Here is a 16,425-nt window from a genome sequence, read left to right as displayed (position 1 = left end):
CCAGCAACATCTGCATAGTAGGTGAGTTGAGAAAAGGCAAAGGAGGTCTTTGCACAGCATGAAAACAAGGGTGTCTGTGTGCCTATGGAAACAGCAGGAGAAAGGGTAGACTTCCAGCTCCATAGCCTTCCAAACCTGCCCCCTCTCTTTCCTTCCCCCTCCAGTAAATTCATGCTTGAACAGGATCAGTTAACAGCAGAAATACGCCACAATAATTGTATGGCACTGAATGAGACAACCACGCTTGCACAGGAAAGAAAAAGATAACTTTCTTAGTGGTTACATTTTGCTTATTCTCTCTTAACAAGTAAGAGAAAAAAAGCGTTAGCACAAAACCAGTGGGTTTTCTGCATTTATCCTTTATGTCTGTTGAAGAAACTGCGTGATAAAGTGGCCCATCTGCCAAAGAGATTAGAGTAGAACAACCGATCACTATTTCTTGCGTAGTAGATCCTGGAGAAGGTCCTTTGAAGAGGGGTTATTGCAAGGTCTACTTAGGAAAAACAGACTTTGTGGGAAGAGAACATGGTGTGATTAAGTGGTATATGTTTCCCCAGACATTAGCAAAGTACTGAAATGCTGTACTTCTGTGGTTTCTCATCATTAGATTTATAGATAAGTTAGGTGTGGAACAGGATTGATTTACAACATATTTTAAAATATAATTCTCAATAAAACTGGCTAGAGCTAGACAGATGATGTTCAAGTTTCACCACACTTCACTGCCAATATAATGAATTCCTTAATTGTCACAATTTGCCAAAATTTTTTGAGATTAGTGTCTCCTAGAAAGAGAATGTGAACTATCCCAAAATGTTTGATGATTTTCTGATGTGTCCTAGGAGTCCTCTAGGGATCATGACAGCTAATCTCCCTAGAGGTTCTTGGGATTGATAGGTTGGCATAATATGCCAGCTAATCTTCTCCTAGCTATTACTTAAAGCTTAAAAAAAAAAAAAAGGACCCAAGAGGGAAAATACTGAAAAAAATACACAGATTAAGTGGGAAAAGATTTTGCTATATTTGAACTAATTAAGAACACCTGTAATTAAAAGCCACAAAATGATAAACACGCTTTAAATTGAAATTCTTGTATAAGCATCTAAACAATCTATTTGAAAAAGTAAATGAAAGTCATACCTGGCCATAGCAACCTGCATAATGAATAAGGCTTGGGTGGTCTTTTGAGCAACTCAACTCTGCAATAGCTTCTGTTTCACTCACCATCCATCGAACGCACTCCAGCTGACCATTCTAAACAAAGGAAAAAACCTTTTAAATTCCAGCTGTTTCAGTTCTAAACACAACTACTAAACAGGGAAAAGCTTATCAGAATTTTTAAAATGTTATGAAATTCCAGTTTGTTTGAAAATGTGTTCTTTTATCTGTTCTCATGTAATGCATTTGTTTATCTTGCTGTCCTGGATCAATTATAGTTTGGCTATTGATTATAGTGAAACTGGCAATGTGAAAGTGGCAGTCAAATAGTATTACATACACAATCTGGTCCCTACTCTCAGATTGTTCAGAGCAAAACCATAGTTCTGTTTCCATCACTTGTACGGCAAGGCCCAATAACTAAATGAGATCATTTGCTGGAGCAGAGTGAACAGTCTCCCTACAAACTCAAGTCTTCATTGATTACTAATTAAATGCATGCTTCCTAAGTTATTCTTACGTATGTAGCATCTGAACATCTAATCCTCATGGATTAGGACCTATCTGTAACAGACACTGTACAAACACAAACAAGGAGATGGTTCTTGCCCTGAACACCTTTTACAGCCTAGTCTCAAGATTCCCAAGCTGCTATGCACACTCCTAGTAGTTTGCAAGTTACTATGGAGTGGGATGTAGATGCTGTGGAAACAGATGAACATTTTCTTCAGAGCATGCTTGTGGCCCAGTGTAAAGGCAAGAGCTTTTAGCAGCTTCTTTTGCTGCAGCCCCTTTTCAGCGATGGTACCTTGGTAAATGCAGTTTGGCATGACCTACATTCCACCCTGCTCTTACTTAGTTTCTCAACTCTCATGTTCATAAAGGCTACTATATTCTTTATAGCTGAAGCAAGTATTTCAATTGCTCAGTCAAAACCTCACAGAGGTCAACGTACATAACATAAAAAGCTGTTTGTGTGCATAAAATGGAAAAAGCTATCATGAGAAGGAAAGAAGCACCCATTTCAAGTTTCAGTTTTATTTTTATAAAAACAAGGAGAAGAAAGTAATAAATATTTATCCATTTAAAATTATATGGGAGAAAGAAAAATTGGGATAAAATTAATTTGATATTTGTCAAATTCCTTCCATATGTAATGTATGTATATAAACACAAAAATGCACACCATTTTACTTTACTTACTTTCCTCTATTTCTCTCAATTTCAGTAATGAAGTAAAATAATGAAACTACTTGTATTCTTTTTATTATGCTAGAAAAATGCTCCTCATGATATTGGGGTGCAAATATTAGTAAGCATGACTAATTAATAATTCTTTATTTTGTTTTCCTTTGTATCACAACTGAGTAAAATATTTTTGTATTTTTAAAATTAAGGTAAAGAATTAATAGAATTAAGTACCTGCTAAATACGACAATTTTGCTAATGTGGAAAGGATTTCTCCACAGTTACTTAAAATAAACTATCAATATGACAGTGCAACTGGCCATAAAAAAACCACTCCATTTTCACTCTCTAGCTCATAGCTCAAGGTCAGAAAGAGGTCTTGAATCAAAACAATTAGTTTTAATTAATTCGTTCCTTACTGGGAAATGTTATGCATCATCACTAAATCGTTGAAATTCTCTTCCATGGAAATTTATGTTCCTGCATACAAGTTTTCTTCCATTCTGATAGTCATCATTCTTGTGGAACATAGGTGCACGCCCCATATGGTATAACGTTACGGGAGTTACAATGGTATAAAGTAAAAGCAAGAAGAACAAAGTCCATTCTATCAGTCTGCAAAAACACTTTGGGAGTAAGGATCAAGAGCTACAAAGTTTAGTCATGCCAGATTACTTTAAGGCTCTCACAAAACTTTGCAATGATCCAGGACAAGTCCAGCCATGCAGGTCATCATTAGAAACACTTGGGCCTGAGCACCCTCACTTACATGAAGAACTCCATTACATTTACACACTTTTCTGTGAATGTCAAAGCATGCTCAAGTATTATAGAAACTAAAGGAACCAATTATTAAAAAAGCCAACCTTTCTGGAGAAAAAGACAAAAGGTTTTATTGGCTTATAAATACATTATATACCTGGGTTGAAAAAACAAGAAAGAAAATTATTTCCAACTAAAATTGTAAGACTTTAAATTGGCAGACTGTAACTATTCAGTTTGGACACAGGCCAAGGTATTGAAGCTAAATACCTTACTTTTATAATAGCATTTCATTAGTACAACTAGATATCAGTTCAATTTTATATTCATACAGCTTGCCCCAGAAAAATCAAAAAAACCCAACCCTGAAACCTGCACCAGGGCTCTAGGTCATCGAAATGACATCTCAAAGATGCAAACCTGCAGTTTGGAATCCACCAGTACTCTGTCAGTTTCTAAAGTTTTCCCAAGAAGCAAATAACAATAAAACCCCAGAAGAAACAGAAACTCTTGTATTATATTTCACCCCTTTCCTTGTTTCTTCTTAAGGTACTTAGTGGCTAAAACGAATGGCATTCAACCATTCAGTCTCACTTACTAAAGAACAAGAATCAGTATGGTTAAATTATCAGTCTTCCTGTACACTACTATGTTTTATTTTAGTGCAGCAACACCAATAATTTTCACATTTTCCTACATAATAGGTTTTACTGTAAACTTTTACATTAATTTTTGCAGTTTCTAACAGGTTGTTCTGTAACATGTACATTTTAACTTTGATGTGATTGTTCTAGACAACCAAGAAGTTTCACCTCCAGATGTGGATCAGAGGTTTTTTATGCTTTGTAAACACGTTCTCAAACTTGTCTTACAAAATTATACCTGTATTTGTAAAAAAACAAGAAACTGTTATGCTCTCTAAAGAAACAACTGAGTCTGAGTTAAATGAAAGTTCCTTAAAATACAAAATTTTTTTAGAGTCAGTTAACTGATTTAAAAATTAATGTATATGCATTGACAACAATGTATAAAATGTCAATGTTATACAGCCGATATTGTATCCTGCATAGTAATCCATTTTTATTTGCTTATGTGGTACCAGCCAAGAGTTCTTTTTGCTCTCACTTAACAAAATGCTTCAAAAATAACATCCCGCTAGACGTATTAATAACTGCCATCACAGAAAGAAACAAAATGACCTTTATGTCACATTACAGTAGAGACAGAGACTAAGTTACCTTTATTGCTAATCCAGCTGGAGTTAGCTGCTCAATGTTTCGTTCATTCAAACAGTCTTCACCCATCAAAGAAGTGAGATGCTGCAGGCATTCTGCATGTCCCTTTGATGCTGCTACATGCAACAGATTGTTGTCACATTCATCATGGATCTTATCCAGATTATCTGCTGCTAAATGTGGCTGTTAAAAAAAGCATTATGTTAGTTACAACTAAGGATAAAAAGATACACAGAACATGAAGCCTCACAGCCCAAGACACAAGCCAAATACAAAGATGTTTCCCCATAGGCATGTTCTTTTATAACTCAAAACCAGGAGCTTTTCACTTCACTATATAGAACCTGGCTACTGTTAGCAAAAGGACAGAGGTGGGATGCTCACTGGCCTGATTCACGGTGTAGTTTCTCTCCTTCTCATGCAATTGTCATCCGACAGTGCAAGATCTGGAGTAGATTTAAGTCTTTGTACTAGTTTGATCAATTAAATAGCTGCAAAAATACCCAAGTTTTCATAATTTCTGTCTATTTTGCTTTTGGTTTCTCTCCTTTTTCTTTTTTTTTTGGCATTATATTGATGAGTAATTGAACAGAAAACATCCATGACTTCTAAAAAAACTTCCTGATTAATTTTTCTCATCACAAAAGTGGCAGCTTGTGTTAAGCACAATTTAAAATGTAGTTAAAACACATGACAGAAGATTTTATTTGATAGCTTGTTTCCATGAAAAAAGTTGTTGGAATATTTACCTGAAGTACTACACAACCATGACCTAATATGTTATTTCTGCCCAAATCTAATTTTGAGACAAAACAATTGGACTGAGAAACTCCAGAAGGAAAACAGAAGAAGGAAGACAAAGTTAAGGAGTAGCAATGGTAAGTTCCTAGAGTTGTGCAGACTTGCCAGAGTACTGTTTGATGAGTCTACTTCATTCAGAGGTTTCAACCTGTTTGGAAAAAATATGCATTTTCTTTCCATCTACCTACATATGATGATCTTTTCCCCCCCCCCCCCAATTCCTATTTCAGGGTGAGTTTAATTTGCTTTTATTTCTTACTGGGCAATCTAATATTCTCTTCTGCTTCTGTCTAGTCTTTGAATATCTGCCTTTGTTCTTGCTGCTATGTTAACAGCATGCCTTTGTGCTTGAGCTAGACTGGTAAACAGAGAAGCTAAACAAAAATCTAACAAAAACAGTTCTTATACATACACTGTGCTTCCACCAGCCGTTCTGAGTGGAAATCACATGCTCTGCGTCATTGTATTAACTTGCATCTAGTTACTTTGGAAACCATCGTTGATAGTGCCTGATCACAGTGCTAGAATTTACTAAAAAACTTCATATGGGTCAGAGGCCAACGAGGCTTTAGAGAAAGCTCCTGCCTGAGAATGCTGCTGCAACAAGACAGCATAAACACTCCTGAATAATAATCAGAATACAACAGAAGCCCCTCTGTTCCCATCATCAGCCTCTAAATAACAACAGAGGTAAACCAGCAATAATTGAACAAAGCGACCCACAAATGTTGTGAAAGGCAAAACTCAATTAAGATTTAAATTCTGTATTTAAGTGATCTCAATAGTTAAAACGCCTGCCTTCTATATGATTTCAGTGTACTGCATAAACTAGCAATCTTGGCCACGTTTACATAAAACTAGTAACTTGGTTTTGCTACATATTTGATTTAAAGATTAAAACTTTCCATTTGGAAGCCCATATGCTCAATTTCTAAGGAGCGTACAAGATAAAAAGGGCAACGATTCAAAATACACACTTCATCAGCTTTGCTGGCTTAATAAACCACATCACAGATCGCCCTTATTCTATGTGTTTTATGAAAAAGATGATACTTACCAGTAAAGATATTTGGCCTTCCTTTACAATGTTTAAGATGCTCTTAATTTTTTTCACCTCTTCACTCCTCTCTTCCGGGCCCCCTGCACTGCTCCAGTTCATACTCAGTTCCTCTAGCTGCTTGCTTTCTGCCACTGCTGTCTGCAGGTGGAAAGTCCTCAGGTGGCAGTTTGGCATAGTCTTCTCAGTTTTGTGAGCATGAGGATCAACAAATGTCCTGCTGAGGAAGCCCTTGCCCTGGGCTTCAGATTCATGGACTGAGCTACACTTAACTAAAGGCTGGGAAAGCTCTAATTCTTCTGTTAAATGCTTATGCTGATCAAGGACAATGGGCTGCGTTTTTCTCAGCTGAGAGCCTTTCACAGGAGACAGCACACAGAACTGTGTCCCGCCGGCAGGCGAGCTCTCTGTGTTCCCTGCAGAGCAGGTCTTGCCACTAAGACCATTCACTGTTGAACATACACCCAAAAGTTTTTTCTCAGGAGGTACCTTTGTAAAAGGAACAAGTTGCTGGCTTGATTTAATATAAGGCACATCCAAAATTTCATCCATATCCAGGTCATAGTGCTCCAGCTCCCCAAGCAGAACAGCGGGCTCGATGTTTTTGCCTTTAAGACTCTCTCCTTCTCCTGGACTCTGGTCATCATTTGGAGGTGCAGATTGAGAATCGCTGCCTTTCTGGTATTCTCCCTTCTGGTTCTTCTGGTCATCACTTTCATTGTTCTCAGAGCTTTCTGGCTGGTGCTTTAATGGGGAAACCCTCTTCACTGGTCTGAATTTATTGCACACATCTGCAATTCCTGTTGGTTTCTGTGCATTTCCGATAAGAGTTGAGACTCCACAGTTCCAGCTGCTGCTGGAAACTAGAGAAATAGAGGAATGTGATTTAGAAGTGATTACTACCAGACGGGTGACATGATATAGCATGCTTTAAAGACATACCTGGCCAAACACCGGAAACAAGAATTAGATGATAACATGCCACATGCATATTTAAGCAGATTTAATGGCATCTGTATCAAAGCAGCTGAAGAATTTGACACTCCAGAAAAGAAACTTTCTTCAAATAGGACATACATTCTAATCAATTACAAATAAAGTAGTTTTAGTCAAGTAATGGACATCAATAAGAGCCTAGTGGCATTTACAGTGGTCCTGTCCAACTATGCTACTTTGCACTCTGCTTTTTTTTATTGCACAGAGATGCATCATAAGAGCAGGATGATTTTCTGGGAGGTCAGCAAAAGGGTTAGTCAAAACTTTTTAGTGGATTTGTTTTAACAACAGTAACAACAATTTAATTTTTAAGGCCTGTTATCTCTGGGAGATATATTTTTCATACAAGAGCTGGAAATTCATATGAACAGTGACTGAGAGCTGGGACTGTTCAGCCTGGAGAAGAGAAGGATGAGGAGGAATCTTATCCTTGTGTATAACTACATGATGGGAAGCAATGAAGAAGAGGGAGCGAGGCTCTTCTCCATGATGCCCACTGACAGGACAAGAGGCAACGGGCACAAAGTGAAACACATGAAATTTCATCTGAACACAAGAAGACATTTTTACTGTGAGGCTGGTCAAACACTGGCACAGGTTGCCCAGAGGCACTGTGGAGTCTCCATCTGTGGAGATACTCAAAATCCGACTGGACACAGTCCTGGGCTTAACCTGCTCTTGCTGACCTTGCTTAAGCAGGGCTGTTGGACTAGATGATCTCAAGTGGTCCCTGCCACCCTAAAATGATTTTCTGATTTGAAAATTAAACCTACTTATTCAGGTACGATGTTTCCTTTTCCACTTCTCCTCTCTATGTTGGGCTTCTCTTTCCATCCCTTATATATATAACCTGTGTGTGTACACACAGACAGACAGACAGACAGACAGACAGTTCTGGACCTTCCAAACCATTATTTCAGTGCACTGCAGGATATGGAGTTTAACCAGTGAATCTGACTTGCAGAGAAGAAAGAGAGCTCAAGGCACCTGAACTCTTAATCCTACTGAACTTGAACTCAATCCTACTGAACTTGCACTCTTTCACACAGTCCCAGCTGGTGACATTTATGATCTCCATAATCAGTGGAACGCTGGCAAAGAGTTTTCCTTATTTTGTTATTTTCAGTTGAGGGACAGCACTAAAACCAATAAAGCCTTTAGGCAGTTTCAATGCCCCTTTCAATGTACACTAAGAGTTAATGCATTCTGAAAGTTAGGAATACTGTTTAAACAAAGCAGATTTATTACATGTGCTAACTGCATATCAGTGGGATCTAATTTGTGGTCAAAACACACAATTTGCCATGAACACCTTCCTAAGGAAACAGATATATACACTTTCAGTGCAACATTAATGTCTGAAGTGAAAGATTAGTATAGCTTAGTAGTTATGGATGTCTGAAAATTACCTTAATGCTTTTGGAAGCGCTTAAGAATACATTTCCGAAGAAGAAATAAAAATAATAATAATCAAAAGGCATGTAACTTAGTGGGCCAATACAAAGAACGCACTGTACTGACTTATTTATGTATTGTATAAGATTCTAAGTTCAAAGGCCTACACTTTTATGTTGGTTTTATTTACATGTGAAATTTTTTCCAAGCGATACAGGGAAATGGATACCATATGTTTCCCAGCTGTTTTGTTCTGACAGGAACTATTAAGCACTCAGTATGGAAATGAATTCTGTCTGAGTTTTATGAAAACACTGCTTTCAACACAGGGGTCTAGACAGAGGAAAAAGCATCAACATTTTGTTTGTTGTCACTTTATTTAAGCTTACATTTATTTTGTTGCTTGGCTTTCTCCACTTTCTAACCTTAATAACATGCATTTACATAAACCACTGATGACAAAATCGTAAAATCGGACACTGAGAAGAAGCAATGACCTTTGTTACAAATCTGTCTCAGATCATTGTGAAGTCATGTATTTCTCTTTTCTTTCATTACAGTTAGAGCAGAGTAAAGTACTTCCATTTTTTTCATTGTTTTTCTTCCCAGCATCTCTTTACAAACACTGTTTTTCCAGAAAACAAACCGAGAACAGTTAGCAATATTTTTACTGACTTACAAACATATTGTTCACTTAACTGGGATGATGAATTTACAGTGCATTTAATAAAGGATTAGAATATAGCATTTAACCACATAGTAGGGAAGAAAGAAAGTCAGACTGGTAGACACAATCCTTCTTTGTGCTATTTTCTACTTGGGTGCTATACAGGCTGCATCAGTGCTTAGGCAGCTGCAGCATGGTTTCCCCCTACACAACACTGAAACCATAAGTCAGAGTGGACCAGGGCATGGCTTGAATCTCTTCTGTTCTGTTTTCAGACGCTTGTTCCCTGAAGAAGCAAAAGCAAGTGCTGCCTATATCCTCCAAAGCACCAGCACAGCAGTAGTCTTCAACAGCTGCTCCAGGGGAAAAGCCTCTTGCTCATCGCTCCATACTTATGAACTCAGGCAGGGGCCATTAAAAGTCTGGGTCAAATAAATACTGTTTGATTCTTTTATAAACAACAGTAAAGAATGGTCTGAGTTTAAGGCAGGGGACTAGAATGTGGAGCAGCTAGCCTGATTCCAGAATCTGACAAGTAATTCTGGTATAATCTTCGATAAGCCATATCTCTTCTGTGCACCAGTATCTCAACTGTAAAAAGGTGACAACAAAATTTTTTTTCCAACTATGTTGTCAAAATTATTTCTTTAACTTTTATTCATTAATGTGAGAGATTTGGATGATCCCGTCATTGTGTTGCTGAAGTAAAAAGAGAGAGGAACACAAAAACTGGGGAGACTTCATTCACATCAGTAAAGAATTGTTGTGCTGCCTGACAGACCTCAGGTGCCAAAGCATTTCCTTGGCACTAAAGAAAATAGTATCTGCTGAAAACCTGCAAGGGTCAAATTTGCCAAAGTAGTTCTTCACCATATATTGTGCTCTACGCTCTTCTTGAGGAAGAGAAAATGCAAAAGGTGAATAAAGAGGCCTGTAGGCTTACTTATAGTTTCACTTATTTATTTATTTATAGATGTCGTAGAACTACTGGGGGCCAATAATCAGAAAAGGGGACAATTAGGAAGCAACTTCTCTTGCAATTTAATCACTTCATCAGATTTTATTTTAGGAATCAAAATTTACCTTGAACTTTCTAAAAAAGATCCTTATAACATGTTTCCCATTGGAAGCATCTGTTGACTTCAGAGCATTTTTCAACATCATCTCTCTATCTAGGGCATGGGGAGGTGAGAGGGGGAATTTTATCTGGTATACGAGCACCTGCAGAATTATAGGGTAATTATATGAGTTTTGTCCAACCATCAAGACTACCTCATGCACAGATGAAACTTTACCCTTGTGACAGGCAGTTTCTGTGATACTTACAATCTAATGCCAAACGTCAGAATACCTTTAAATTGTCCTAAGTATTATGAAAATAACAAAGAACTCAGCTTTTACTTCAGCTCTGTAAGGAAACTACTACTGAAATTCATTGCTGGTGTGTGTGCAAGAGCCTGTCTTCCTGGCATATGGGTACAGTAATATTCTTTAAATCATGATGGCTTCATGAAGTTTACAGCACTGGCGACACAAATGGGAGGTGGCAAAAGGCTGTGTATCACACATCAGTACCATTACAAAACGAACTGAACATACTGCAGAGTGGTATCTGTAGATGTTGTTATGCCAGATCTTCATGAACCCAGAATGACTCACATTCAAAGAGCACCGACTGACTGAGGAAATGGTCAAACTCCTAACAGTGTGTTTCTGTCGCCATCACCACAGACTCATTTAGGTTTACGCTTTGACCAATGTTCTCTAGTCATGAATGCTGCTGTTGAACAGCTGGGACATACAACAGGCAGTGGTGCAGGCAAGCAGGAAAATGGATGTAAAGAGCTGAGTCATTTGCAGATCAGTTGGCAACTGAGTCCATGTTGCTCTACTAGGTCACGTGACACCTACACACCGGTTTAACAGGAATGAGAAAGAGTATCAATTCACTCCTATTTTGCTGTAGGTGGCAACCAGTGATCCCCATTACTATGCTACATCCCTCAAGGAAATCCTTGAGCCTTTTTGGCTTGCTATCTCTGTTCCTTCTCAGGATGGAGACCAATATCTTATAGTCAACTGGACTGAACCACTGTCCAGGAGAAAAACTGGATGTCTTCCCTTCATCCAAACAGTTATCAGTCATCAGTGCCATTAATGCTTCCGCCTAAAGACCTGACCTGCATCCACACTGTGCTAACTCTAAATTCTCTGTATTTCAACCTTTGTTTTCTATGAACTCCATACCTTTGCAGTCACAAACCACAGTAAAACTGTGAATAACGGAGAACAATATGCTGCTTGGGCCCTGGAGCTGAGAGTCCTGGACTACGGTAAGACTAGCTGCTGATTTTATCATGCCTAATAGATCTTTCAGTGGTTTATGAACCTCTGAGGCTGAATCACAGTTATTTCTTGCTGACAAAGAAGTGAGGGCATTATCGTTGTATCCCTAATAACACTTCCCCAAAGTAACTTGGTTGCAATGTTCTTTATTGCAGCATTCATTTGGTGAATAGGTCCTTGAGCAATCCAGTGTAACTGGAACTGCTCTGAGCACAGAGGGGTGGACAAGATGGCCTTCAGAGGTGCCTTCTGACTTAAGTTATGTTATGATGAGGACGAAACCACCCTGAAAGAATGCTGCCTGCCTGCAGGTAGTAGCAATACTGGAAACAGTGCAAAACTGACAAAGAGACAAGAGAAGATACTGTTTGGGGGCTTTTACCTCAAGACCTTGTCAGCATGTACTTGGAAACTCCCAGTACACAATACTGGGAGGTACTCTCTACCCTTGCTGACAACACAACAAGAAGATTCTTTACCATTTAGGCTTCAATTATTTACCCTCTAAAAAAGGTAAAGAAGAGGACCTTGGGAACTACTGACCAGTCAGCCTCACCTCTGTTCCTGGGAAGATTGTGGAACAGATCCTCCTGGAAGCTATGAAAAGGCATATGGATGACAGAGAGGTGAGCAGAGACAGCCAACAAGGCTTTACCAAGGGTAAATCATGCCTGACTAATCTTAGTGAGCTTCTACGATGGAGTGACTGCATCAGTGGACAAGGGAAGAGCTACTGATGTCATCTATCTTGACTTCTGTAAGGCCTTTGATACAGTCCCCCATAACATTGTGGCCCCTAGTTTGGAGAGATAGGTTTGATGGATGGACTATTTGATGTAAAAGGAACTGGCTGGATGGCCATGTCCAAAGAGCTGCAGTCAACAGCTCAATGTCCAAATGGAGATTAGTAATGAGCGGTGTCCCTCAAGGATGCCTACTGGAACCAATACTATTTAATATCTACATCAATGACATAGACAGTGGGATTGAGTGCACCATCAGAAAGTTTTCACGTGACATCAAGTTGAGTGGTGCAGTTGGTTCGCTTGAGGAAGGGATGCTATCCAGAGGGACCCTGACCAGGCTTGAGGACTGGGCCCATGTGAACCTCATGAAGTTCAATAAGGCCAAGTACAAGGTCTTGCACCCTTACGATGAGGGTGGTGAGACACCGGAACAGGTTGCCCAGAGAAGTTGTGGATGCCCCATGCTTGGAAGTATTCAAAGGTCAAGCTGGATGCAGGAGCATCCCGATCTAGTGAAAGATGTCCCTGCCCATGAAAGGGGGGTTGAATTAGATGATCTTTGAAGGTCCCTTCCAATCCAAACCATTCTAGGATTCTACGATTCTACAAATGCAAACAAACTGTTAGGTTGACTCCATTGCTACCAAAGGATGAACACATTCAAATGACTCTCCTTTATCTGAAAATCCTCCTCCTTGCTGTAAAAATTCACTTACTGTGGAGTTTACTTCACTTTCCATCATGATCATTAAGGAAGCCTGGGATTAGCATTGACAACTGCCCATACCTATTCCGTATTTTTTTAAATGCAGTATTTCACCGTATTGCTCATGTATTATATAATCATTTGGGAGCCTGCAGTAATTATATACAAAGTTTCACATTTGGAGTTTTACTGTCCTCTGAAAGAAATGCCTGAGCTTCTTCCTTGTGATATGACTTCAGCAGAGACTCTTGAATCAATTAAGACTTGTACTCATTCCAGGTTCATTTAGAGCACTGTGATTCTGGCTTTGCATACGGAAACTGAGGTGTTGTCTACACTAGGGAAACTTTTAGAAAATTCCTCATTGTTGTTAACATCAATTTATCTACAACACTGGCAGCAATATTGGGGCTCCAAAAGATGGAGGAAGAGATGTCCCTTACATATCGATGGATAATCAGAACCAGTTCTGAATATCTATTTACTGTTTTATTAATATCACTGAAATCATATTTAACAATTTTAACTGAAGGTGGCACTGTTTTACAGTTTTAATATATTAATAACTTCCAGGAGTACATTTTAGGGTTCTTTAACATAAGCTCTATAGCATGAGAACCTGAATTAAAGAACAACCCTGCACAGATAAGAACAGAGAGGGTTTGTTCCCATTTAAGTGGAATTTGAAGCCACTTGAAAGAAGAAAGAAAGGGTAAACAGGGTAAATAATAACTCATCCTTTTAAATAACAATGCATCTTTTCCAGGTAATTCAAACATTAATACGAACCTCAGTGAATGAATAATTTTTCTTATCTTGGCTTGAGGAAGAACACTACAAAAGCTGTCTTTCTAAAGCAGAGAATATAGAAGAGGCAAAGAAAATTTCAAAATTAATAAATTTGGTTTACTCTTGTCCAGACTGATCTAAGGATGTAAAAGGGAGGCAGCAAGTGAAGTTCTACTGAAAAATCAGAAGAGGTCATTCTGGCACAAAATGTGTAAAACAGGAAGAGGGAGGATGTGAAAATGAGGTAGGAAAAGAGCTTATACACAACTATCACAAGTGCCACTGCATACTAATTATTGTTCTTTCTGAGAAAATTCTTCAGTATTCTACCAAGGAATTATTCAATCAATATTGTATTGTTTCAGACATATTTACGTGGGAGGTATTTGGAGCACAACAGACTCTGTGAAATTAATGCCATATAACACTGCCTCCAAATCAAATTTTACTTTAATTTCTCTTATAGCTAAAAAACTACCAAGAGCTTGAGACAGAAATTGTGTGCAATTTTGTATTCACCGATTTATTTCTTTTTCTCAAATAGGAAACTAATCTTCTGAATAATTTTGTGAATGACAGTTACTTTGGCAATGAATGAAGCAGTGCAGACGGATAATTGCTGGAGATTAAAGATGAACTTGCTTTTATGAACCCGTGAATAAAGATCCAGAGTAGGATATTGTCCTCATTTGAGACATACATTTAATGACAACCAAAATCATCACAGCTGACAGAATATACTTCAACAACGATACGGCTCAGTGAAGCTTGTTGAACATAGATGTCTTGAACCGTTTGCTCAAGTGGCCTTAGAAAATCTGCCCAGAAAGAAAGCAACCAATTTCATGCTTAATAACGAAAGCATATAGCACTGATTTCTGTTTCAATTCATCATTTTACATTAGACAATGCCAGAAATCAATGGGCAGGCTGGCTAACACTTCATTTCAGAAAAATGAGTTAGCTAGATCCATTTTTAAACTACACTCTTTAATTTTCTATCTTTGAAGAAGAACAGTGCCCATCTTAGTGGTTATTATGCTAGCTACAAAGGTCATTCTCTTGAAGCATGATGGTAGAGAAAACGACTACCCTTAATCACGCTTTACTGTGGATAAACCAGGATTTGCCCTACACCTCTTCTCCAATCTCATATATCTTTTACCTTGTAATCTGGGTACTGACACACATACTTTTGCTCCAAGGATCCCTTGGAATTTTCCTGAGTCAGAATTCCCTAAATCCAAGGAAGGACACAGAGGAGTCGGGACTGAGACTGTACTGACTGCATGACTTTCATGCACATCTTGCAAAAGGGTGAGGGAAGAACCACAGGACCTTCCCACCGGTACAGATCACTAGTCACTGCTGTCCAATAAAGGGAGGTGACAGTGGCAATTCAGGGAGGAAAAACTATACGTAGAGAAATCCTTTCTCAGACTTTCTAATCTCTCCTTGTCCAAGAGAACAAGTAATTTGAGCAAAAGTTACAGGCAGGCAGAAATAGTTAAAAAAAACCAAAAAATCTGTTGAAAGGTCTATGTGAAATGCTTGAGAAAGCACACTGACTGGTAAGCACTGGTATGTTTGCCTAGGATTAAAAGTGCTTAAAGTAATTTGAAAACAATGTAACCAAACACTTTCATATGTTACTAACATATTATTCGATGTTTACATGAAATGGAGAAAGAAACTGGGATTTACAGGGCTATTTACTAAAATTATCTGTGAACAATGAATAGTAAGACTTCCATAATATCAGCCATATAATTAAAAAACATAATTCCACAAAGAGGAACTGTCTGGTTTAAATCTGTTCTAACAATCTTGTTGGTGAAATGGTTGTCTGCATATTTATATATATTTTTAAGTATAAAGTTGAATCTTATTTTCTCTATAATTTTGTCGTAACTGTCTTAGTGAACTAAACATTTTTCTGAGGCAAAGCTGACAGAGAATTATTTTTTAGATTATTAGGGTCCTGACATATCTAATTATACGGCTAACTTATGCTTAATGTTTAGTTCTTTAAAAAAAATAATTCTTGGATATTTCTACTTCCACATTCTTCTCTGTTTTAAAGAAGAAATGCAACCTCTAACTAACCAGGAGTCAGTATGAGGTAGAAAGCTGGATCAACTCTTTGTAAAACCTCTGAGTTTTTCTATGTGTAACTACTTAAATTGCCAATGGAATACAGATATAAAATAGCATGAATGTCATGCATACTAAAGACTTACGATATAATCTATCTTCATCAAAAATAGCACATAGCAACAATAATTTGGGGAACATTTTTTAGTGGTCTACAATATGAGGAAGGCAAGAGACTGCATCAAAAGCAACTAGGAAAAATCAACAGATGGGGCCTTACACAATGTTGACTGATGCAGCTCTGCTGATATTTCAAGATACTTCAGATATTGAAGTCTGTACAGAGATGTAAAGTGATACCTTCCTGTTCAGCGCTGTATGTTTACTCAGTGATTAAGTAGAGTAAAAATAAAGCAGATTTTAGTACTATTTCCAATTCACCAAATCTGGTAAGTGATAAGTAGAGAGAAAAAATAGATTTTAGT

General features: G+C 38.0%; 1 protein-coding gene across 2 annotated transcripts in view; it reads right to left on the bottom strand.

The window, feature by feature from the left end:
* The window catches only part of SNCAIP (synuclein alpha interacting protein), a 65,363-nt gene that overhangs the window by 26,415 nt on the left and 22,523 nt on the right, over positions 1-16,425 (bottom strand). For both annotated transcript variants that reach the window (XM_050913697.1, XM_050913698.1), the window contains exons 4-6: positions 6,202-7,064; positions 4,347-4,526; positions 1,141-1,254 (exon numbers count right to left, since the gene is read on the bottom strand). In XM_050913697.1, coding sequence (XP_050769654.1) covers positions 1,141-1,254; positions 4,347-4,526; positions 6,202-7,064 — 1,157 coding nt within the window. The remainder of the gene's footprint in view (positions 1-1,140; positions 1,255-4,346; positions 4,527-6,201; positions 7,065-16,425) is intronic.

The sequence above is a fragment of the Gymnogyps californianus genome, chromosome Z (genome assembly GCF_018139145.2).
Source record: "Gymnogyps californianus isolate 813 chromosome Z, ASM1813914v2, whole genome shotgun sequence".
NCBI lineage: Eukaryota > Metazoa > Chordata > Aves > Accipitriformes > Cathartidae > Gymnogyps > Gymnogyps californianus.
The sequence above is the reverse complement of the archived record's forward strand: the minus strand, read 5'-3'. Positions and strand labels throughout refer to the sequence as shown.